The sequence below is a fragment of the Macadamia integrifolia genome, chromosome 8 (assembly GCF_013358625.1).
Source record: "Macadamia integrifolia cultivar HAES 741 chromosome 8, SCU_Mint_v3, whole genome shotgun sequence".
Taxonomy (NCBI): domain Eukaryota; kingdom Viridiplantae; phylum Streptophyta; class Magnoliopsida; order Proteales; family Proteaceae; genus Macadamia; species Macadamia integrifolia.
In genome coordinates, this window is record NC_056564.1 from 503,784 (window position 1) to 527,698 (window position 23,915).

Genomic DNA, 23,915 nt, shown 5'->3' on the forward strand with positions numbered 1-23,915 from the left:
AGAGAAAATTGCATTGCCACCCCCTGAACTTCGGTCCTTATTCAATGCCACCCCCTGGACTTTTCGAATCGTCAAAGCCACCCCCTAAAAATTCAAAAAATTTCAAATCAGTCCCTGCCATTAGCCGACCGTGATAAATGAATGAAAATCGGTTAGTTTTTTTATAATATACCCAAAATACCCCCACCTATTGTGAGAGGACAATATTGCCCTCTCTTTTATTTCCATCTTCTAAACCCATCTCCCATCTCTCATCTCTCATCTCACTCCTCTCACTCACTCGGCCGGACAAGAAGAAGAAGACGACCACACCCCCTGTAACTCGATTCTTTTCCCTCCGGCGTCCGATTCTATTCCCTCTGGCGTGCGATTCTCCCCCCTCCGGCGTCCGAACCTCTCTCCCAAGCTCAACACACAATAACTGTTGAGTCACGGAACACCGATGACCTTCATCACAACAACCTGCACTTTAGGCTTGGGACCAGGACCACGGCTTTTTTAAGCTTTTTAGTGGTCTTTGAGGTGGACGATTACAGTGGCCATCTATAAACAAATAAATAAATGCCCACAAGATTTGTTGGTCTGTGTCACTGTGTGGGTCTGTGGGGTAGGAAAAAGTAGCTTTCAACTGATAGTCCATGGTTGCCCCGAAGGTCTGTTCTAGCAAATCTTTGCCCAAGACCTGAAGCTGAGGGTGATGCAAAGCCTCTGGATGTATTACGTCCTCATCAACCATCACCTCAACCAATCTTGCTTTCTTCATGAGTTTGAGATGGAAGGAAGGAAGGAAGGACTGGTTATTGAATGGAAAAGAATTCATTTGAATAGAATTGATTTTACAGAATTTCTAAATACAATATCGATTAGTTTATCTCAATAAGTATAACCCACAAAATAATTAAGAATTTTCTATTTAACTGTTTGTAATCATCATCTCTGGAACTGCTTCTCTGCATCTTCCAAAGTCTCTATTAATGTTTCATTTGAATAGAATTGATTTTACAGAATTTCTAAATACAATATCGATTAGTTTATCTCAATAAGTATAACCCACAAAATAATTAAGAATTTTCTATTTAACTGTTTGTAATCATCATCTCTGGAACTGCTTCTCTGCATCTTCCAAAGTCTCTATTAATGTTTCATCTGAACTCTCCGATTCGATCCATTGGAACTCGTCATTCCAGTCTTGTAATGCCAAAAATCCCCTAGAAAAGTCTTTGCCGCATCCAAACTCGAGAAGTATGTTGGTTCCAAGAAGATCTGCATCAACGCATCACTAGATTCCACAGAGACCACTCCTCTGTTCCCCTTCACTTCCAAGCTTCCCATCACTATCATGATAAGTTGTCGATACGAGAAGAAGAACAAGAACCCTACATACCTTGGGAGAGATGTTCGGACGCCGGAGGGGGGAGAGGTTCGGAAGCCAGAGGGGGGAGAATCGCACTCCGGAAGGAATAGAATCGGACGCCGGAGGGAAGAGAATCGAGTTGCAGGGGGTGTCGTCGTCTTCTTCTTCTTGTCCGGCCGAATGAGTGAGAGGAGTGAGATGAGAGATGAGAGATGGGAGATGGGTTTAGAAGATGGAAATAAAAGAGAGGGCAATATTGTCCTCTCACAATAGGTGGGGGTATTTTGGGTATATTATAAAAAAACTAATCGATTTTCATTCATTTATCACGGTCGGCTAACGGCAGGGACCAATTTAGAATTTTTTGAATTTTTAGGAGGTGGCTTTGATGTTTCGAAAAGTCCAGGGGGTGGCGTTGAATAAGGACCGAAATTCAGGGGGTAGCAATGTAATTCTCTTTTCAATATAATGGTCAAATATGTAATTTCATTTTTTCCCCCATCATTTTGGGTACTGAACCTCATGGTTAGTATAAATAATAAAAAATAATTCATAGTCTTCCTTGAGCCATGATGAAGGGAAATTACTTGTCTGTCTGCGACTTCTGGATGATTGGATGAAAATATCACATAATAGGGAGGATGTTATCTACTTCATCTAATAAGGGACAATGTGCAACAAAATTAATAAGGATAAAATAATGAATGACTATGTTAGAATTGATAAGCAAGTTGTCTAATTCATTATAAATCCCAAGAAACCATTTGTGATGGGATGCTCATATTCAAGGAGGCTTAGAAATGCATCAATAAAAGAGTAATCTGATTCAAATTGAAGAAATTAAAAAAACTAAGATCAGACTTAAATGATCATATGTGAAGTAATAAAGAAAGATAGCAAAATTTAATCCTCTTCTCTCGAGCATGTCCTTGAATAGAGATGTACAAAAAAAGATAAGAAAAAAAGATAAGAATCCATGTAACCAAACACATTTATGTGAGATTGATTTACTTTAATTTTTTTTTTCTTCTTCTTGTTGTGTTACGTGACTTTTTATTTATCTTTAGCTGTCTAGAAGTTCCATTGGGCGGTAGTGAATATGGTGACGACGGTACAAGGTGAAATGTTTTGAAGAAGGTTGTGGCTCATTTCACTTAGAAAAGAGTATCATATCTTCTTCCTTAGAAATTAGAATTGATCCATGGAAGAGGTACCATATGAATACAGGAAGGGACCAGATGTGATAATTAGAATTTAAAGTTTGTTCTAAAGGTAAGTATTAAAGCATGACGACGCAACCCCGCTGGTGGTGCCGGAGGGGTTGCGAACAAAGTATCGATAAGCGGCCACCTTCTTCCTCCCTGAAGCAGTGTTATCGATGGAGAGTACCATTTTCCCTGCTTCCTTCGCTGTGAAGGAGCTCTGCACCATTTCTTGATCATCTGTCGTTGCTGCTGCGACAATCCTCCTGCCTTTCTCGATGGCAATGCTGTAGCTTCCTTCCCCACTCGGCACAAATTCTGCGCTGTACTCCACATCCCATCCTCCCACCACTATCTCCCATGTTAAACTCGCACCACACTAAAAAAATTAATTATTTTTTTTTTTTAAAACAAAAATTAATTGAGTTCAAGCAGAGCATAAGATGAATGAATGGGGAAATTATACTACAACAACGACCCAATTATAGAACTGATCATCACCTCAATCCCATTTATCTCCAAGTTCACTTTCTCTCCTCCTTTCACTGTAAATTCATAAGCTGGTTTGGGAGGACCGTTCTTCGAATCTCCAGCTCCACTCAGCCCTCCATACTGAACTGGCACGTTCTCCGGCCTTATAAACCTAAATTAATTAAAGAAGTTAAGAGCATTGTAATGTAACGCATTAAAGAAAGTTCAGTGCGACTTCTGAGCCCACCCAGCAATTTATACCCGTAATATAACATCTTAATAAGTTCCTTTTTGCGAAATATGAAACCAAAACAGAGTAATTTCCAAACCCATTCGACAACAATCAGTAAAATCGATATAAGAAAGACTATATAACTGGTAGAAAAGTACAAACCCACTTGAGAATTGAGATGATTAGTGATACGACAAGACATACTTCAGAATCTAGTCCATGATACGATAGATACTGTGCAATAAGAAAACAATTAAGTAATGGTGGAATGGGTGAGTGACACTTTACTTGTAAAGGGTATCTGCAACATTCCCTTCTTTAGAGATCACGAACTTGCTCTTCGTCCTATGGGTAAGGAATGGGCTAAATATCGAATACATCATACTGAAGTACCAAGGAACATTGATGAAAATCTGGAACCAAAACAGAGAGGCATTTACAGAAAAGAGGAAACAGGGCACAGAAAGATAAAACGGAAAATCGAAGACCCACCCAGCAAACACTATTACCAAATTAAATGGGTTATGAGCGGAGAGCTAAGATCATTATTACCTTTCGAGCCACCATCTCCGGATAATTATCTTGAAACAGAGAGAGAATGTGCTTTGAAGCGACCCTGAGCTCCTTCTTGGGCATGTCCTTGAGGTCGGTCACCTGGATCAAAGAATTAACACCACCAGGTTTGAAATGGAGAAGGTGAATACCTCTCTCGAGCACTTGAACTCTCCACCTAAGAAACCTCTTCAGCTTCTCTTCGTCCCCAAAGATCCTGTCGTACATCTCTTTGTCTTTGAAAACCCCATAAGCATTGTAGCAGACAGGATGTCCCTCCCTGTCGTACGCATTCATGTAAGCCACAACCCCTTCGAGCTCCTTGAAACCCAACTCCTCGTCCACAATGTCTTCAGCTCCGAACTCTTTTCTCCAAGCCAAGCACTTGTCTATCATGGTAAATGAGTCCGCGACTCTGAAATCTCTCGCCCTGAGAAACTTTAGAAGAATCACGTCCGCCCTGTCGTCGCCACCCAATAGTGGAATACCCCACATGGATTCATCAGATCCATGAGAAATCGAGAGCTTCTCTTTGAGCTCTTGTAAAGCCTTCCTCTCCGATGAGTGTAAGTGAGAAACAAAGTAGGTGTCTTCCTTGAAGGAGGGAGATCGAAGGGTGGCAGCCTCCATCAATGAAGTAACGAAGCTTTTCTTGAAGAGCTTCGGTGGGGCTTCGGTTTGTTCGTTTTCCTTCAGGGTTTGTTGGGTTGATAGAGGTGACGGGGCTTCCATTGCAGGTTTGAAACAAAACAAAGTATCTGTTGGAGAAGATGCCTATTAACAGAGAGGGGTGACCCAGGAGAAGGGGAGATTTGAGAGGGAAAAAAGTGAGAGAGAGAGAGAATAGGTAAGAAGTTTGCTTTTACTTTTTTATCTCATCTTAAGATGGATCGACACTCGATTCTCTGAACTGCAGCAGAGATTTCTTTTCTTTGGTTGCTGCAGCGAAAAAGAAATACAGAAAGGGATGAGGGATGAGGGATGAGGGATGAGTGATGAGGGAGCAGGGAGCAAACAGGAAGTGTGATAGTCTGATTATAGATGAGACTGTGTGAGAAAAAGATGTAGGAGTGGAAGAATTGCAATTTGCTAGTGGTGGCTTTAATTATTATCAGCGTGTATTGTGTAGAGGTGTAGAGATCCGAATCCGCGGCATCTGTTGTATTTTTAAGTTTTTCAACCTAAGCCTCTCAAGACTCAAGAGTCAAGAGTGTGATGTCCGTGCGAAGTGCGACACCGCCCCAGGGACCTCTCTCCTCAGATCGCCAGTCAGACCGTCACTCGTAGTACCACCCTATACACCTTATCCCCTCTGCCAATGAGCGCCCAGCCTATAGGTTCTTTTTTTTTTTTTTTTTTTTAAGGCAAGAGCTTACACGCTGTAGATGATGATTAGATAGTCAATGACAAAAAAAAATCTGACCTATGAATATTGTCCCTCGATAAGTCATGAACAAATATCTAATCCTGTATTATGCCTCTTTTAATGACACTTGGCAAGTTAAATGGTTTAAAATTTTACCCATAGATAGTGCCTAATCTCACCAATTTAAATATCAATTTTTCTTTTTTAAAGAAAATTTTCCTCCTATTTTGGATAAAGGAAAAGTACATTGGTTTATCCTCAATTTAGGATTGTTATAATTTTCCCAAATATCCAAATTTTTATTACCCTTGAGGATGAATACAATTTTGCCTCACAAGTGGATTTGCACAAAAAAAAAAAAAATAAAGAAGTCTGATTTTGAGCCATGGGAGATACAAAGAAAATTAAACAATAAAGAGTGATTAGATCATAGATTATTTGAACCCTAAAATTCAATATCATTGAATTCAGAGATTCCTTCTTGGATCCAACAAATTGGTAATGATCAAAATGATACATGATCAAGTGACACAAAAGATCCATGGGGTGAAAGTTTTTCCATATTGGTGCACTGGATAAAAGAATCCACATAATAGAACCCATATTTCTACAATCTCACAATAGCATAGATAGGCACTTATTGTATTATGGTACAATGATCTTAATCTGTAGGGTAAATATCACAATTTTAGGCTTAAGATTTATAATATTAATCATATTTGTCTTTTCACTCAAGTGAAGATCAATTGTCAACTTTATCGCTCTATCTCAACCATATGATGACATATTTGATTCTAGATCTTTATCCTTCGTTCAACCAACTATGCAGCTTTTGGTCATTTACTTTTATTGCTTGTCACTAGTATTTGTTGTGAAATACGGACTTCTGATTAAGGATATATACAAGCTTGGCTGTGCATTTCTGAGTCTAATTCAATGGTGGCCATGAAAGTTGTAGAAGCACATTTTTGTTGTATAAGAAAAATAAAAGAAACAGTAATAATTGGGGAAAAGAGGGCAGACGCCACTTTGGGAGGGAAATGGCAAGCAATGTTTAAATGTTTAGCTTTGGATTCTGAACTCAAAGGCCAAATGGCCGGATCCTTTATTCATATGGGGGCTACAAAAAAAATAAAAATAAAAATAAAAAATATAGAAAAAAGCCACATTTGGGGATCCGTTCTAGTGGGGCCGGGGGATAAATAGGTAGATTCCTTCTTAACACTTTTAACTTTTAGACAACCAATCGAAATTCAGTCACCTAAGCCGATGGGCCTTTTCTTTACTTGAATTCAAAAAGGTAGGTCTAAAGGATACGACATCAAATATCTCTTCCTCAAGCTTTTGGTCACTCAAATTCAAAAGTGGGTCAAAGGAAGACAGAGAAGGACTTGGATACCTCCTTCCCTCTCTTCTAGCAAAGATAAGAAACTACTTAACACTCTTTGTAGTTAGATTGGTTTTATTCGAAGTCTCATCCTTTCTTCTTTCCAGCTGTAAGCTGTAGCTCGAAATTTGTGACTCTGAATTTAGATAAAACCTTTTCTACCAAAAAAATTTCAGAATTTAGATAGTCCTCTTTCCTTCAATTTGAAAAACACTTATTTCATTAAAAAAAAAAGTATATTAAATATTTCCTTTCCTTCTTTTTCTAGATTTTGATTAGTTTGACCTAAAATCTTCCTCAAATTGTTAAAGCATAAAATTTACACTTTTTCACAATTTTTTTTTTCTTTTTATCTCTTCTTCTTTGTATATGAGATGTAAAACATTGAATATGAACGAGAAAAACAATTCAGGCATATCATTGAGTTCTTGTGCTACAAGGGTGGCAAAAGTAATACCATGAATGTCCATTCACTCCTTTTAGTCCCATGCAAACCCTTTGATATCCTGAACGTTTGCTGATTTGTATTCCATGTGGTCAACCAGACTAGGAAACTTGACATCTGAAAGAGGATCATGGTGTCTACTCGTCCACAAAATCTGTGCCGAGTTGATCCCATAAAGTAAACTAACATGATTTTGTAGTTGAATGGCAGAAACAGATTTTTGGAGCCCAACCATTTGATAGGAACAAGGGCTTGGTTGAGCGGATTTTTAAATAAAAGATCAGGTATGTTAAGCACATAGTAAAAAGGAAGCAGCTGTTCTCTAGGACTTAAGCTGCATCACAGGTACTTTTAATCGTTCTCTATGCCTTCTTTTTATGTTAAATTTTCATTGCAATGCCATCAACTACCTATAGACTGTCCCTCCCCCCCCCCCCCCCCCCCTCCTCTCTCTAAATGTATTTCTTAAGTTTCAGAAGTTCTCCTGATCCTCTAACTCAAATATTTGCAGTACATAGATGATTGACTTCTCACCTAATGATTCAATTTCTTCAACACTGAAACCTCCACACATGGTTTTTAAATATCTGAATTGGAACAAGTGGATCGGTCTGATTGAGATAGGGATCAGCTTGGACCAATCGATTCGATACAAACTGATACCTCTGATCTTCCCTCAAAAGGTTAGCCGGTTTGAAGCCAGATTAGCCAGACCAGATCAGAACCGCCGATGAACGATCCAAATCACGATCTTAGTTTTACATCCTTGCCTCCACACGGGAAAATGCGTTTGGAATGAACTTACCATATGGATAAACATTGACATGGATAAATCCACAAAAGTATCAACTAAGTATCCATGTCGCAGATATTTGGGATGTCAAGAAAACTCAAAATTCTTTATCTTTATTCCCTATAAAACTTTGAGCGTGAATACCCAGCCCAAGCGCGTCCAATGTAATAGGCAGCATAAAGGCAGTCTTGGAATATTAGAAAATTAAAGGAATTAAAAACAACAGAATGCCAAAGGGTAATAGTTCTCATCATCTATAATTTAACTATTCCCGTAAGAAATAGTTTGTTAACAGACGATCAACAGAAAGTAAAATTGTCACCTGCTTTTTTTGTTTTCTAATTGTTTAATGCCAATGGAGAAAATTACAACAATCGACCGCTTTGGAAGCCCATGCAATTATCATGAAGGAAGGACAGGGGATGAGTAAGAAGTCAAGAGGGTAAAGCTTACATAATATTGATATCATGGAATGAAGGCAGAACAGCGACAAGGGGGTCTCCATAACCAACTGCTTCTGCAAATTGCAAAGTTTAAGAAGACAATTAGTAGTTGCCTTGTCGTCTTTCTTGGATCAGACCACCAAGTTAAAGCAAACAATGGTAAACTTCATCATTTATATTGCCTAAAATTTGTACTGCCATGTTGCGATGGCTTGGTTTTAGCATATCAAGGATCAAAAATCCTGTCTTGGAGCATAAACACCAAACCAAAATGAGCTACTCTATGAGGGACCATGTAAGAGGCAAGAACATTGCCGGTTTGAAATCATTTCATGGAGGCTTTATCTGATGACAGGTAACAGAAAATTAATTAAAATAAAAAGGTAATGTTTTGTAACCATGATTGCGTAACTAACTTAAAAATCTTACCAGATATGGTAAAATATAAACACCTGCTATTCAAATCCAAGTTGATAGAAAAGTGAAAATGAATTTTAATTACTCTATCCAGTGTTGAGTTAGTTACAAAATCATCGTTGACAATGATAACAAATTTTCCACTGTACAACATTTTTTAAGATCATCTCCCTTGCCTTCACTTTCAACCAGGAGGAGCTCTAGCCTTTTGAGTTGTTAATGCAACAGCTAGATGTCCAACCCAAGGTAAGGGGATAAAAAGGGGGAAAAAAAATCTGACCGATCCAATCATAGGGATTTACTCCACAAACCTTTAGGGAATATTCCACCCAGCTGTTTGCAAGTGGTCCACAAGGCAGATTAATTTTGCAGTAATAATCATCCTTGACAAGTTGAATTTTGGGATATATATCCCATATGGGATCATAGTGGGTCAATCTCATCCTCGCATTTGACCCATTTATAATCTACACTGTTTAGATTGTATTGTGGCATGCAGGAAAAAGGCATCAATATCCCATGTACAAGATAAATGAAGGACAAAACATCAACACAGTAAAAGCATTTGAGATGTCACTTGAAATCTTACCACCTTCCCTGTATAGGAGCTTCAAAACTTCTCCAGCAACATCCGACTGCTCCAAGAATTGTGAATGAATTGTAAGTAACACATGACTCAGAGTAAAGCTGCCACTAGAGCACACAAGCAAATGGTAGACTAACCTTCACTGGAAGTTCACTGCCAAATTGATCCAGAAAACCTATTGTCTGGCCTTCTTTGATTACATCACCCTGTTTAATCCAATTGAAACCATAATGATTTCAGTTCAAATTGCCAATTACACAATCTAGAAAATAGCTGTTGAAGAGAGGACCATGGAGAAGACCGCATGGATGTTATACTGCCTATACTACTGTATCACTATACAAATAGCAGCTCAGAGGTAGGACCAAGCTTGAAGAGATCTCATATGCTATCTGATTTAAGGCAATGTGAGAGAACCTGAATAATGGAATAGAGGTGCTTTAGCTAGGTCTTGTCCTCCTACAGACATTTTCAAGATGACCTGCCTTCCATAGCAAGTCCAAACAACATTTAATCAATGGGATCTACCTGGTAAAGTCACTTTACCATAGGTTCATAGTTATCTGATCACGTTGCCTTTTTAGCAATAAGATCCCAAAATTGGCACCAACGTGATAGTAACTTTCACTCACGATAACAGTTTGCTTCTTTTACCACCCACCCCCCCCCAAAAAAAAAAAAAAAATACCCTGTTTGGTTTAACTCGAAGAAAAGAGAGGTAGGTTAGGGACGCAGAGGAGTAATCTCTCTCTCACTCTGGCTGTGGATTCAGCAGACAATAGCAGTTCAAATAGAAGTTCCCCTACATTCAATAATCAAAATTTTGAGAAACAAAAAGAAATGTTAACTCTCAGAAAATACATCAAAAATGTTGAGTCACCTCTTTACAAATAGGAGGTTGCTTCTTTCCTTTCAGTGTCCTTCCCCTTCGGAATGTGCCAACCTAGTGAAGATGGAAATTGCAAGGCACAAAAAAGAATGATGTGATTTCAAAAATTGATGATGAGGAGAAAAACAGAGTTGCCATGAGTAAATCATACCCTAGGAGATGTTACTAGAACATATGCATTTGATCCTGAAGCTTCCAAAGCTGCTAATTTTGACGACTTTTCAGAGGAAACATATTTAAACGGACTAGCAATTTCAGTAGATGATTTTGGTGGTGATGTAGGTGAAGCTACAGGTGCTGATTCGACCATTGGTTCACTCGGAATTGGAGGTGGGGCTGAAAGTGAAGTGACAGGCAGTGGAGTATTTGTTGCTTCAATGTTTCGCTTCAGATGCATTTCAAAATCCCCTACCTGTTCAAATATACGATATAAATGTGAAACTCAACAAAATCTAATGAAATATATATGCTGATGAAATAAAAAGGCATAAGCATAGATGAGGGTAAAAAACATCATGATAGGGAGGAAAAAAAATCTCTAGGAAAAGAATCACTTGAATTGGGATTATGCAAAGTACATCATGTCACACTTATCCCCTCCAGGATCCATTCAGGAGCAACATTATTTATTGGAGTTCTTTAAACTTCCACGCACTAACGTCGGGTGGGTTGTTTTCTCAGGTGAAAGAGGGAAAAAGAAAAAGGAAAAAGGAAAAAGAAAATAAATGAAAAAATTTACTTCACTAGTTGTTCAGTTCATAGATGTCAAAGCGTCGCCCAGGCTTTTTTTGGGACGCAGGCGTTCCACTGTTTATTGTATTGAACGCCTTGGTTTTTTTTTTTTTGGTAAGATTAAACGACTTTTCTAATGTTTTTACTGGATTTGTGTAGGATGTTTATATATAGGTTGATGTATGGGATCATGCCTCTTGTATTAAAAAATAAAAAACAAAAGAAAGAAAGGGAGAAGAAGATTTCATTGCAGGATGAAGGAACCAAAGTCAGAACCCTTCTCTACAACTTCGGTGGTGCCTCTCCAATCTCCTTGGCCAACAGGCAAGTCATCGTCGTCTTCTTCTTCCTCTGTTTTTTTTTTCCCTTCTCTTTCTTCTCCGTCCACCTTCTTCTCTGTTTAGTTTTTTTTCCCCCCCTTCTTGTTGGAGGGAGGCACTGAGATGCGATTGCAGTGAAATCATTTGTGAACTCTATGTACTTCACCAGAATCGTGGTCCCTTTGGCCATGAAGCTCTAAAAACCGATTCCTAAGCCTCACTCATATCTCTTTGTCTCTCATTTCCTTTTGAGATTTACGCCTCAGCCCACAGAATCGAATAAGAGCACGAACAGGGAAAACTCAACCTTCACAGATTCGATCCATAATATCACAATTACTATCAATATCGTCTCTATGGCCTCTGCTTGCTTCCTTGGTCAGTTGGTTGTTTTACCTAAATTATTTGGCTTTAATATAACATTGAAATTATAAAAAAAGTGATAAGGAAGGGAAAGATAAAGTAGAGTACAGCTGGTAGGTGATATTTTTCCAATTGTGCCCACTTGTCTTTTCCAACCAACAGTCTCAAGAATGTCTCCATGTGTTGTGTGACAGCATCGTGCATACCTGTGAAACATTTTCCAAAAAAAGACACCTAGATATTTCACAAACTACCAACTGGTTGTCTGCTTTTAAGTTGTTCAAACAGTCCTTCATATTTCTCTCCAACCAGGTGCACCAGATAATGGCAGCACAGATAAAACACCATATCATTTAGCATCTCACCTCCAGATCACTTATCCACCAAACTGTTATAAGCTTTTTGATGCATTGTGGCATTGCACATGAATATGTATTGACCACAGAAGATCCAAGACCAATCTTCCCATGGGAAAAAGGGAAACAATTTCAGCAACTACAATGAAAGACCAAACTACCATCATACCAAACAACTCCTACGTAACCACTAGTTGTTAATGCCAATTGAAGCTCAACTAACAGAGAAAGTTGAGCAACTAATATACACTTTACAAGTAAATCGGAAGCTGGTTGCAAAACGGTGCAAATATTTTGTATGGCAAGATTTAGTTCAGCAACTAGATAACATTTTGCAAGTTGAAAACAAATTGGTTAGCAAACAGACGTGAGAAACTCACTTTTAGCTTTAGTTCAGCAACATCAGTTTTATCACAGACTTCCAGAACCAATGCCTGAAACAGACAAACAAGCAAGTCATGATCCCAAATCTAGTGAGAGGAGAATATAAAAGCCAATGCTTTAATCGAAAAATATAATAATAGATACTATTATTTGACAAAGAATGTCCGAATGTGTTGATGTTGTTCACAGGGGTTAGATAATCAAGAAGATCTCTTTCAGTATAGAGCATTATCTAGGATTGACATCTTTTCAAACTTTTTGGGGGTACCTGACGGGGGAAATGTTGAGAGTTTCGGAAAAAGAGATTCAGGTTCAACAGTTACGATCATCTAATTTAGTCAATTATAACAAGAGGATTCCCTGACGGGTTCATCCAAAGTGACATCATTGCTGGTTCTTCTTCTTCTTCTTCTTCTTCTTCTGTTCTGCTCTGCGGTGTTGTTCATGGAAATTAATAGAAGTGTTAACTGTGTTATATAAATGCTAGAATGTACTGAAAACATATTGACTCACATGCAAGCAATGATGTCACTTTGGATGAAGGAGGAGAAAAATAGAAAAGATGGCAGTTGGAGGCTATGATGTTAGTGGAGTCATCAATGACCACATGGAGAGAACCAGCAAGATAAAGGCACAGAGGGGTAGATCTAGCTCTCATTTGGGTTAAGGTTTTTACCGCAACGTCAATGGGATTACAGCATAGTTCATGACTTCCTAACCATGCGCAACCAAGAGATGATAAGCCAATTTAAAGGCTCCACCGACAACTATTGTTATTAAATTGGTATTATTGTCAGAATTTGTGTATCATGGGTACTTTGGGAACTAGTTTACTTCTTGTTTTATATTGTATTTGTCCTTTGTTACCTTTTACCTCCCTAGGGAGGTGTACGTAATTCCTTATATTATATTAGTGAAGCAATATAGGTGTGAGAGAAACTTTCTGTCACACATAACATTCTACCAGCACTTCTCTTGCTCTTATCTTCTCTCTTGTTCTCTCACAATCCCTAAATTCTAACTATTACATCAACTGCCAAACCAAGAGATGATAAATCAGTTTAAAGGCTTCATTGATAACAATGAAGCTATTACAGACCATGTGACTCCATTTGGGAGTCATATTGACTCTCCAAACAAGCTGTCAAATCTCAACTCATCTCTTAATCATACTATTGATGAGAAAAATGTTACCATAAGAAAAATGAAAAGAACCTGGTCTTTTCATTCACATGTTTGGTACAGAACCTATAGCTATCATTAATGTACACCCTGCTCTCATGGAGATTCCAGCTTCAGAATGTCTCCAGTGGGATGATCATACATCACAAAGGGCAGTAAATTAATTGCCTCCAGTAACCACGGAATATCATGAAGACGATTGTAACAAAATTTTGTGCCTTGGTTCATGCACCTCATAATTTGTGAGAATGGTCTATCACCTACTTTATATTAGTGTCACCAAGCCTAGTGACTCGTGTCACATAACAAGGACATCATATACCCCTTATTACAAATAATAAGGATGTTACAATAATATCGGAATTGCCTCATCCTCCTCCTTCAACCCCGATGTCCTTCTCCATCTTCTCCACCTCTGCCACACTCTGCAACAATGGTGGCAGCAAAGATTCATGGCAGCGGCAATTGACTATTTCAGGATTCATGCATGGCAGTGACAACAGAGATGATGAGGAGAACAAAAATTACTATAGAAAAGGCAAACAACCAGTCCAAGAACACATCCATTGCAAATGGGTTTTCTTCCTCCTTTCCTTTTCTAATTTATGTGACAGGTTAGAGCCAGATAAACAGTCCGATCTCATACATGATAGAAAATCTGCCTCTTCCTTAACGAAATATGAGAGAGGTCGCGGTTATCTTAGTGGAAGGGAAGATGAGAATGTGGTGGAGGGCCGCTATGGTAGGGAAGAAATCCCTGAGATGGCTCTCAAAGTAGCAGGGGAGAGGGAGAAATCACACTAAGAAAGGGGGGGAAAGAAGAATCACGCACACACGCCCGCAGGCTTCACAAATACTCAAACTCAATTCATCTTTTCAATTTGTCTAATAACTAGGATTACATGCCATTATATAATAACTGAAAATTAAAACTTGCCTAGTAAAATCTAAAACTAAAATTAGCAACTTCAAATTACTTCCTAAATTCTAACTAAGGAAATTAAAAACAAAATAAACTCAAACTGGTAACTCCCCAATTGACTAAGAACTACCCAAAAATAAAAGATTGCATATCTTCCCAAATAAAATAACTCAGTATTTCCTAAATAAAGTAAATCCTAAGATATTCTATTAATCCCAAAAATCAAATTGGATCCGGTTCGTCTCGATTGAGATTGCCCAACGGGTCAACCCAGTTCAGCCTCGATTCTGCATCAACTCCCCCGATGTTAAGAAAAACTCGTCCACGAGTTTTAAAGAATGATAACAATAAGAACTCACAAACAGGGGTGAATTGCTCGTTGTCTGCATCACGAACAAAATCCATGAGGTGAAGCTTTGGAGGTGTAGTCAAGTCCGGAAAATCATGGGGAATAACGAATTCATGATAGTGAACCACTGGCACTGCATCGATGGCCATCATTACCTGATCCATGATTTTTTCACTTTCCGTTGTCATCTCCTGCTCCACAATAGGACGATCGTCCACTTGTGTTGATATCTCTGATTCAACTTGTGGTTGTATTGGGGGTATCACTTTTTTTTACGCAACCAATCCATGAAGATTAATTTTTTTATGCATGTGATAAGGTTGAAGAGTGCACACATTGTTGTCACGATCAAGAATACCGTCCCGTTGTTCCAACCAGCCTCAACCCAATTTAATGATGCGCTGAGGAGAGTCAAACACCACTAAAAGCACCATCATAATGAAGAAGAGAAAATTCAACAAATACAATATCCTCTGACTCAAAAATAATCTGACTGGTCTTTGACAACATATTCACCACAGATCTGGAGACAACTGTCATTTAGTTGCTCAACAATTAACAATTTAGCAGACTTTCCATTGGTCAATCGCACTCCAAATTTGAACACAAAGGAATCCATGATCAATCTTGTGCCGGAATTGCTATGGGCCTCACAAAAATAAGACAACAACTCCAATAATCAAGTGGGTGGCAGAACTGTAAATATGGAGGGTCTTTTTTTTTTTGTTCAAGGATGGCAGAATTGTAAATATGTAGAAGTCCTTCAGTGAGTGGCACACTTGTAATTATGGAAAGTCCTACTCTAACACAAAAAAGGTCAAATGTGTTAATGTAGGGATGGATTTGACAAGTCAAACCAGCCCCAAACTTCAGGAACTTTTAATCAGAAGAACAACTAGAACCAGCCCAATAAAATATCAGAAAATCATCTATCTCAACAGTTTCAGAAATTCTGTAACTGAATAATCAGCCAAGGAATTAAGGACTTAAATCACCAATCAATAAGACTAAACAATGAAGCTTATGACCAGCAACCAATCAGCAACATCCAGAACAAAGCGATTCAAAATTCTGGGCAGAAACCAGAATCAGCCAGAATAGAGAGAATTTTTATAACAATAAAATTCCAGGTCTGATTGACCCCAAATTAGGATCGAACCACCCTCTCAATAGGCCTAACACTCGACCAGAATAAGGGAGCCATCAGGTGGCTGGTTGGTCTGATCAGTGAAAGATCAGGTAGGAGAAATCTGAGAAATTCGAAACCAGAAATTTAAAGAAGATCAGATCTGTTATCTGATTTGTTTGAACAGTAACAAACCTTTGAAAAAGAAAACCTGGAAGGAGAAAAGGAGCACTTGAAGATGAACCTCTTGGACTTCTCGCCGCAAAGAGTCGTCGGATCGAACACCAACCCAATACCTTGATCAAACACAAGGAAGTTCTCTCGCAGAGAAAACAGCAGCAGCAGCCATGTAGTTTGTAAAATCGTGGCTCATTAAAGGAGCCATAGCTTTATTTATAATAGTGATAGGGGTTACATAAAATAGAAACTAACTTTAGTTTCCAAAAACTGAAATAGGAAACTAAAAATTAGAAACTCAACTAGTTACTAAATCTGAAAATAGAAACTTACAAAATAGAAAGTCTTGTGACTGAAAATTAGAAACTAATTTAAGACTGAAAATTAGAAACTAAATAACCCCATCTAAAAAGGAAACTAAAGAAAAAGGAAACAAATCATTGAATCCCGTATGCAACCTTAGAACCCCTAGTTTAGACCCATAAAAGTAGCCCAATATACTCCAAACCACATGGACTGAAGGCCCAACACATATACAACCCAACCCTAAGCTTGTTCCTAATAAAACAAGCCTAGTTTGGTGAAGAATCTGCATCAGTGGGTGGAGAGTAGATTTGAAAATTAGAAACAACTATGGATAAAATAAATAATGAAAAAGGTAGGGGTAGTTTTGGGATAAGGGAAAACTTAAAGAAAAGGACAACAAGAATCGTGGGGTGGGTTTCAATACCGTAAAAGGAAAGAGATATTCTCTTCCATGGAATCAGCAGAGGAGAAACCAGCAAGAGGAAGCTAGGTTGCACAGAGGAGGGGGGTCGACGACTTCCTGGAGAGAGTTAAGACTCCGATTGAAGAGGCGGCTGGTAGTGGGGGGGCAAAACACAGAGAAAACCAGGTATGTAAATTTTTTTTTTTTTTTTATCTCGCTAAACCCAGAAAGGGTTGCTGAAGCTCTTGGAAGAGAAAGGGAGAACGCATTTAGAACAGAGTTCTTCTGCTCTTCTCTTCCTTTTCTTTTTTTCAGCATGCTATCGCCCTCTCTGCAGCTTCTCCGACTTCGACTTCTTTTTTTTTTTTTGGTTGTCGGAACCCTATAAAAGGGGTCGATCACAGAACTTGGGAGAGAATGGGGGTGGGGGTGAGACAGGGGATTGATTCTTCTCTGGAAGAAATCTTTTTTTTTTTGGGTGAATGGAAGGGAGGGATTAGGGTGTCCTCGGATAGAGACAGGGAATGGGGAAGAGAGTAGGGAGAGAAAGGGAGTCGCAAGGAGTAGGTGAGAGTAGCAAGGATGGGTTGTGGGATGGAGTTGTCTTTCAGTAGAGCGAAGGAAGGGATCCTTCGGCTTTGATACCACTTAATGGAGGGCTGGTACGGTAGGAAAGAAATCCCTGAGATGGCTCTTAGAGTTACAGGGGAGAGGGAGAAATCACACTAAGAAAGGGGGGAAAGAAGAATCACGCACACACACCCGCATGCTTCACAAATACTCAAACTCAATTAATCTTTTCAATCTGTCTAATAACTTGGATTACATGCCCTTATATAATAATTGAAAATTAAAACTTGCCTAGTAAAATCTAAAACTAAAATTAGCAACTTCAAATTACTTTCTAAATTCTAACTAAGAAAATTAGAAACAAAATAAACTCAAACTGGTAACTCCCTAATTGACTAAAAACTACCCAAAAAGAAAAGATTACATATCTTCCCAAATAAAATAGCTCATTATTTCCTAAATAAAGTAAATCCTAAGATATTCTACTAATCCCAAAAATCAAATTGGATCCAGTTCATCTCGATTGAGATTGTCCGACAGGTCAACCCAGTTCAGCCTCGATTCTGCATCAGAATGCTCACAGGGTTCCCCTTTGCCAAATACCAGATTTTAATGGTATTACCTGGTTCAGCTTTCTGATGATTTCCGCCAGAAGAAGAGAGAAGAATAAGGTTTCAAAGTCAGTGCAATGAACAGTCTAGAATGAGAAATTTATTTAAAAAAAAAAAGTGAACAATTCAGATCTGTTTGTGACATGGGGCACGCCTCACGTCACTAATGGTTCTTACCCCTATCAAGACACAAAAAATATGAAAGGGGGAAAAGATGTACTTCCGCAAATATCTGCTCGAATTAAGCCTACGACACCTACAATCAGAGAGGTATCCAATATCCAAGAACATTGAACAATAAGATTCAGCTGAATTTAGTCACAAAATAATTTTGAAACATTAATATGGCAGGTTCTTATGCAAAATGGGCTGAGAAAAAGTTAAAACACATACAAGATTTGTCAGCAGACAGAAGAGCTCTGCTTCTGACTTCAGAAAGATAGCTAAGCGTAGAACCAGGTTCCAACGGGCAACCAAAGAGCAGAAGGCTAATAATGCATGCAGGACTTGTAAAGAGAATGAAATTTCTGAAGCCACCTAAAAATGAGATGTAGGCAGTGGCACAAGAAGATAAGCCTACTGAGACTGTTGAGGAAGAGAATGCTCTGATGGAAGGAGCATTGATGCTTTGAAACCTACTAAGGAGGATGTGGATATTATTGAAATATGCTACCAAGGCTGTGTAATCGACATGCCAACATGCAAGAGGCCCCCTGATGGTTCATGAATGCAACAGGCACCCAAAGCAAGCATCTTACTTGAGGATAATGTGCCACATTCTGTGCATAGAATCTTCTTCTTCCACCCTTATTTCCCCCATTTTTGGGCTAAAACATGATATGGGAGCCTAGATAGATAAGGCGCCTAGTTGCCTTGGACATGTCTGGGCAACTTGGCGCCTTGACAACTATAGGTTTACATTATAATTGACAATGGAGCAGAAGTGAATATAATATCCAATAAACTTGAGAATTTGCTTTTATTTCCACTTTTACGAAGCGCTTAGCAATTGCAACCTATTGAAAGGATTATGATGAGAATATTTATAAAAAAGATGGCACAATTCTGAATAAGCTTAAAAAAAAGTAGGTCAGGTGGAATAGATGGGTAAGGCAATTTTACCAACTTGGAAATCTGAACAGTTGAATGGAAAGATGACAGTAGGACACAGTGCATCGAGCCTGTATAAAATTTGGGGCCCTAAATTAATCTTATGGCCTACCATGAATAGCACATTTTCTCTTATATTTTTAGCAGTCAAGGATTATTAGTTTTCAAGAACCTTTCAATTCTTTTGACATGTGCCAGGGTCCATTTGGGTTCAAATTCAACATATGAGCAAGGGAGGGTGGGACCAGCCTCGGTGAAATTCAGGCCCTAAGCAACCTAGTGTTTGGAAGCTATTGAGCCCAATCTGAATTGAGAATGTCTGTCCAACTGCATCGGTGCCCCTCTGAATTTTCTGGTTTGCTGACTCTAGGTGGTTACTATGCATTTAAATGTTAATAACAATGGTACCCTACTAGAAATAGTAATCAGGATTGAAGTTGTTTACCACAACCTTCATCACTCCAACTGAAATTACAACAACCAAATTACGTAAACTACACAACTCAATAAATTCTTTCAATGACCAGAACAAACCTGCATAAGTAAACTCAAATTAATACCAAATATTTTAAACATGATAGAAAATTCAGGATCTACTAAAAATAATAAAACTCAAGACATAAAATAGTTTAGACAACTACAATTCAATTATGCTTTATCACAACTAAATAGGGTTAGCTACACGACTTTAACGAGTAATATCACCTCAAATCCATTAGGAAATGTTGCACCCTGCAGAACATTCTTCTGTGATGATCCATGTGACGTGCCATTTGAAGAAACCACTGTATTCATAGCCACCAGGTAAAGAAGATCAGATGACCAAACTTTGGGAAAAAAATTCCAAGAAGCGTAGATCTCAATTTTGATCTAATCAACAGGGTTCAAACCTTATTTACAGGCCTAAAAAGGAGCCATATTTGGGTATGATAAAGTAAACTAAATTAAATCAGCAAGAAATATTGGATTTGAGGTGACTTAGTCATACATACAGAAAAAAAATTAAGTCAACCACTTTTTTGGGGTGAATAAAAAATTCATTACCAAAAGAGATGGGAAACAGAGGGCCCCATAGAAGAAGAGGGGTAGAGAAACAACCGAGAACGAAAGAGTAAAATACAAAACCACATGCACTACTAGAATGTGTGGGGGAGATTGTAAGAGGCAACTAAAAGCCTATTTCTAGGAGAATCAACACATCTAAAGGGAGCCTTAGACAGCTTCCTTCTGACCTAAAAAAGAATAGTCCCAAATCTGCTGGAAAAATCTAGAGCTGAAGGACCACCTTCTGAGATTGCGCTCCAACCAAACGTGATGAAATGCGGCCCAAAAGCAAGCTTACCCACATGGTCATAAATTGAGGAACCACCAAAGGACATGTCCACCCATATCCATTCGCACTAAAAAGGCAGGATTCTTCTTCTCCAGGGCCAGCATCTAGCAAGAAAACCCTTCCAAATCCTAGAGGAGAAGGGTAGATGAAGAAGAGACGGTCGACATCTTCATTAGCATTCCATCAAAGGAAGCAATAAGGAGGATCAAAGATGCACCTTTGGATAAGGAAGGGTATGTGGGGAGGCAGTAAGATAGGGCTCGCCATGAAGTGAAGCTGTGGAGAGGAATATGGAAGCTAAACCAAACCAAGATACGCCAGGGGATGATCGTTTGTGTTGATGATTAGGTCGTTTATGTTGATCAACGACCGTTTTGTAATTGGGTTAAGTTTTGGGTCCATTACATGTACAGGGTAAATTTGTAATTGTGTGGGGAATCTGGGGATAGGGTTTTAAGGTTTCCTATATAATTTGTGTGGAAAACCCTAGACACATGCAAAGGGAGATCACTTTGTGAGGTAGAGAGTAGTGTAGAGAGTTTTTTTTGGCTTAGTGTTGTAAGGATAGACATGCAAAGTCTTTGTCTTGACTCTACTATGACCTCAAATAGAGTTGTTTAGAGGGTAAAGATCCATGTAGCCAACCCTTTTATGTGGGATGTTCCTGAGGTGTTGCTTTGTTTCTTTCTTTTTTCTTCCTTTTTCTTTTTTACTTCACCCTCTCGTGTATCCATGTAGCTGACCCCATTTAGTTGGGAAAAGGCCAAAATGCTAAGTAGTAGTCGTTGTTGTTGTTGAGTGAAAAATGTTTGGTTATCTCAAGTGGATGTGGGCATTCATGCCGAACCATGTTAAATTCCTCATGTTGTGTGCGATTGTTTGTTTGGTTTCTTCTTTGTGGTTGCACATTCGTCCCGAATAGTTAAGATTTTTTTTGTTACTATCTCTCATTTTATTTGTTCCCATCACCAACCCTATCCACACTAAATATCATTAAAGAGTGATTATATGTTGTGTCAATCGTCAAATTACTTGATGGCCCAAAGTTCGTGGAAGTATGGTCTAGGTTGTTCTTCAAAATCTACAATTAACGTTTGCAAAATAGACAAAGATGGTCAAATACCCCCACCTTTCCAACAGGAGAAAGAAAGTAGCCTGCTTTTCAAATTAAAAGAAAAAAAGATTTATGTTGACACTACTAAAGTTGAAATATATTACGTTTAAAAAAGGATAAACAGCAAGCATCATAGTTAACTATGGGGATGAAGCTGATTTACACAAAAGGTCTGCCATTTTCAACATCTAGTTAATCATACTCTCGCAAACACATGTAAAGTACGCTTATGAAATAAGCCAACAAGCATAGCAATGGAGAAGAATATCAACTGCCTGATTGTGCTTAATAACTATTGTTCTAGTGACAAAGAAAACAACCCAGATTCATTTTATTTAGGATGTTATCAGAACGAGAGTGCAAACCAGAAATTTATTTCATTTTTTTAATTTTTTAAACATTCAATCATCCCATGAAACAATTAATTTTACTGAGTGCTTGACAAACCCAAGAAAGAAGACAGTGAGGAAAATATAGCAAGCATGTTATAGGTGCGTTGCAAATCCTCACTACAACGACAACAACAACAAAAACAACAAACTCAGCCTTATTCCAACCAAATGGGGTTGGGGAAAACTAAGGTCCAAACAGAAGAATTGAAGAAAATAAGGATATAGGAATTGTTAGAGAGAAACGGAAAGAAACTCACCATCAGATGTTGCTAGTATCGTCGATCCTGAGGCCGTAACATACGGTACATGAGTTGCTTTTCTGTTGACTGAAGAAATGAGCCTTCCATCAAACGTCCACCCCTGGCTGAATGATGATTTATTTGAGCTGGTGCTACAAAAAGGAAGCCCACCAGTCCTATCCAGTAAGGACTGTACATGGGTAAAGTTACCCAAAGAACCTAGCATTCAACATTTTACATTAGAGAAGTGAGTACAGAGCAAGCTTTTTTCACCACAACATACTTGAAGTGTAAACCCAAAAAAATAAATAAAAACAAATTGGAAAACAAAAGTAGTGGAGACGAGATAAGAATGTAAATTATGTGAATTTAATGACAGAACACACAAGCAAGAATAATTCTTCAAGCCCAGAAAATGAGCGTTTTTATACTTTTGAAGGGAAAATGTAGTAAAATAGATGGACTGTTGCAGATTATATATGATTGCATCAAAGACAAGAGGATACAAAATAATTAACTGCAAATAGCCCACATTCAACTGCCCCACATCAACTAATACTGGGACTTATGCCAAGATGCATTTGAAAGATGATAATATATCCTCCCCTGTAGATTTACAAGCTGAAGCTAATTAAATCAAATAGTATTTTCCTCATGCTAATAAGTCTCTGGCAACACACCAAAAGATCGAAATTAAAAAAACAAGGAAAACTAATGGGCATCCCCATGGGGATGTGGATGCATAATCCTGGAAACTTAATATATGCCATTTACATCTCATACATATTCCTATATACCAAATACACGTCAGAGGCCAGGTATTCAAACCAAAATGGGAAGTTACCTAAGCCCATGGAAAATTTCTTAAATACCAACTCAGGGCCGCTTGAGTAAGGTATCATGGAGAACTTGGGATTAACAAGACATTACACTGGGTTTCCGCTGCATCCTCTTTTAAGTTTCGTTCGTTTCAATCGAAAATTCTACATTTGCATAGTAGTGGATGCTCAGTTCTACTGCATAGAAACTATTCATTTATTCGTTTTTTAAAGGTTTCTCGATTCTACAGGAAAAGCGAAAAGGTTTCCTTAAAGCCTCAAACCGGGATCAAAATAGAGAGAGAATACCAGCAAAAACCTTTAGCAAATTACCAAGCCAGCTCAAGAACTTCTGACCGACCGCCCAAACAATCAGACAGAAGAACTGACACCGACTTCCACTAACAGTGAGCTGAGCTCAAGCATTTTTTTTTTTTTTCTCGATTTTACAGATTCGGCGTATTTCAACAAGTCATGAAAGAAGAAAAGATAACTAGATCTCACCACTTGTGATCTAATTCGCACGGCGTTATGTATCAATCTCAACCACTAACATTTATCGTTGAAAAAAAGACAATGGGAAAAGTAAAAACTGAAATTGCCAAAAGAAAGAACAACAAAACAAACTTTTGTGGATCCATCTTGCAAGATCCAAATAATAGCAAAACCGCAACACATATACTGTAAAACTTACCATAACAGGAACGGAGAGCTGCCGCAGACTCCATGGGAGACAGATCGACGGGCACTGGAGAAGAAATGCAAAGAGAACTTCTGAACCCCTCTCCGTTCCGTTGAAGCAACAATGGAAAGGCCAAAAAAAATTGGGCGAGATTAGTTGAGGGAAGTTATGTATTGATTCTAGTAGGTTTTTTTTTTTTTCCCTCGTCTGTTGATATAATATGGATTCTAGTTGTTAAGAGTGTAAACTGTGGACTTCGAAATTTCCGTCTTTCTCATTGGTTTCTCCG

The 23,915-nt window shown here is 38.4% G+C and overlaps 2 protein-coding genes across 2 annotated transcripts; both read right to left on the reverse strand.

Moving 5' to 3' along the window:
* Positions 1-2,508: 2,508 nt before the first annotated feature.
* On the reverse strand, positions 2,509-5,078 carry LOC122085639 (patellin-6-like). The gene is made up of 4 exons (XM_042654129.1): positions 3,812-5,078; positions 3,548-3,672; positions 3,058-3,199; positions 2,509-2,935 (listed from the first exon to the last, which is right to left on the reverse strand). The coding sequence occupies exons 1-4, from the start codon at positions 4,541-4,543 to the stop codon at positions 2,621-2,623; spliced, it is 1,314 nt and encodes a 437-aa protein (XP_042510063.1). The 5' UTR covers positions 4,544-5,078; the 3' UTR covers positions 2,509-2,620.
* Positions 5,079-8,030: 2,952 nt separating this feature from the next.
* On the reverse strand, positions 8,031-23,837 carry LOC122087079 (biotin carboxyl carrier protein of acetyl-CoA carboxylase). The gene is made up of 9 exons (XM_042656064.1): positions 23,639-23,837; positions 22,145-22,345; positions 19,754-19,833; positions 12,289-12,342; positions 10,289-10,549; positions 10,129-10,191; positions 9,386-9,454; positions 9,252-9,297; positions 8,031-8,319 (listed from the first exon to the last, which is right to left on the reverse strand). Exons 1-9 carry the CDS (start codon positions 23,670-23,672, stop codon positions 8,252-8,254), a joined length of 876 nt encoding a protein of 291 aa, XP_042511998.1. The 5' UTR covers positions 23,673-23,837; the 3' UTR covers positions 8,031-8,251.
* Between the last annotated feature and the right edge of the window lie 78 nt (positions 23,838-23,915).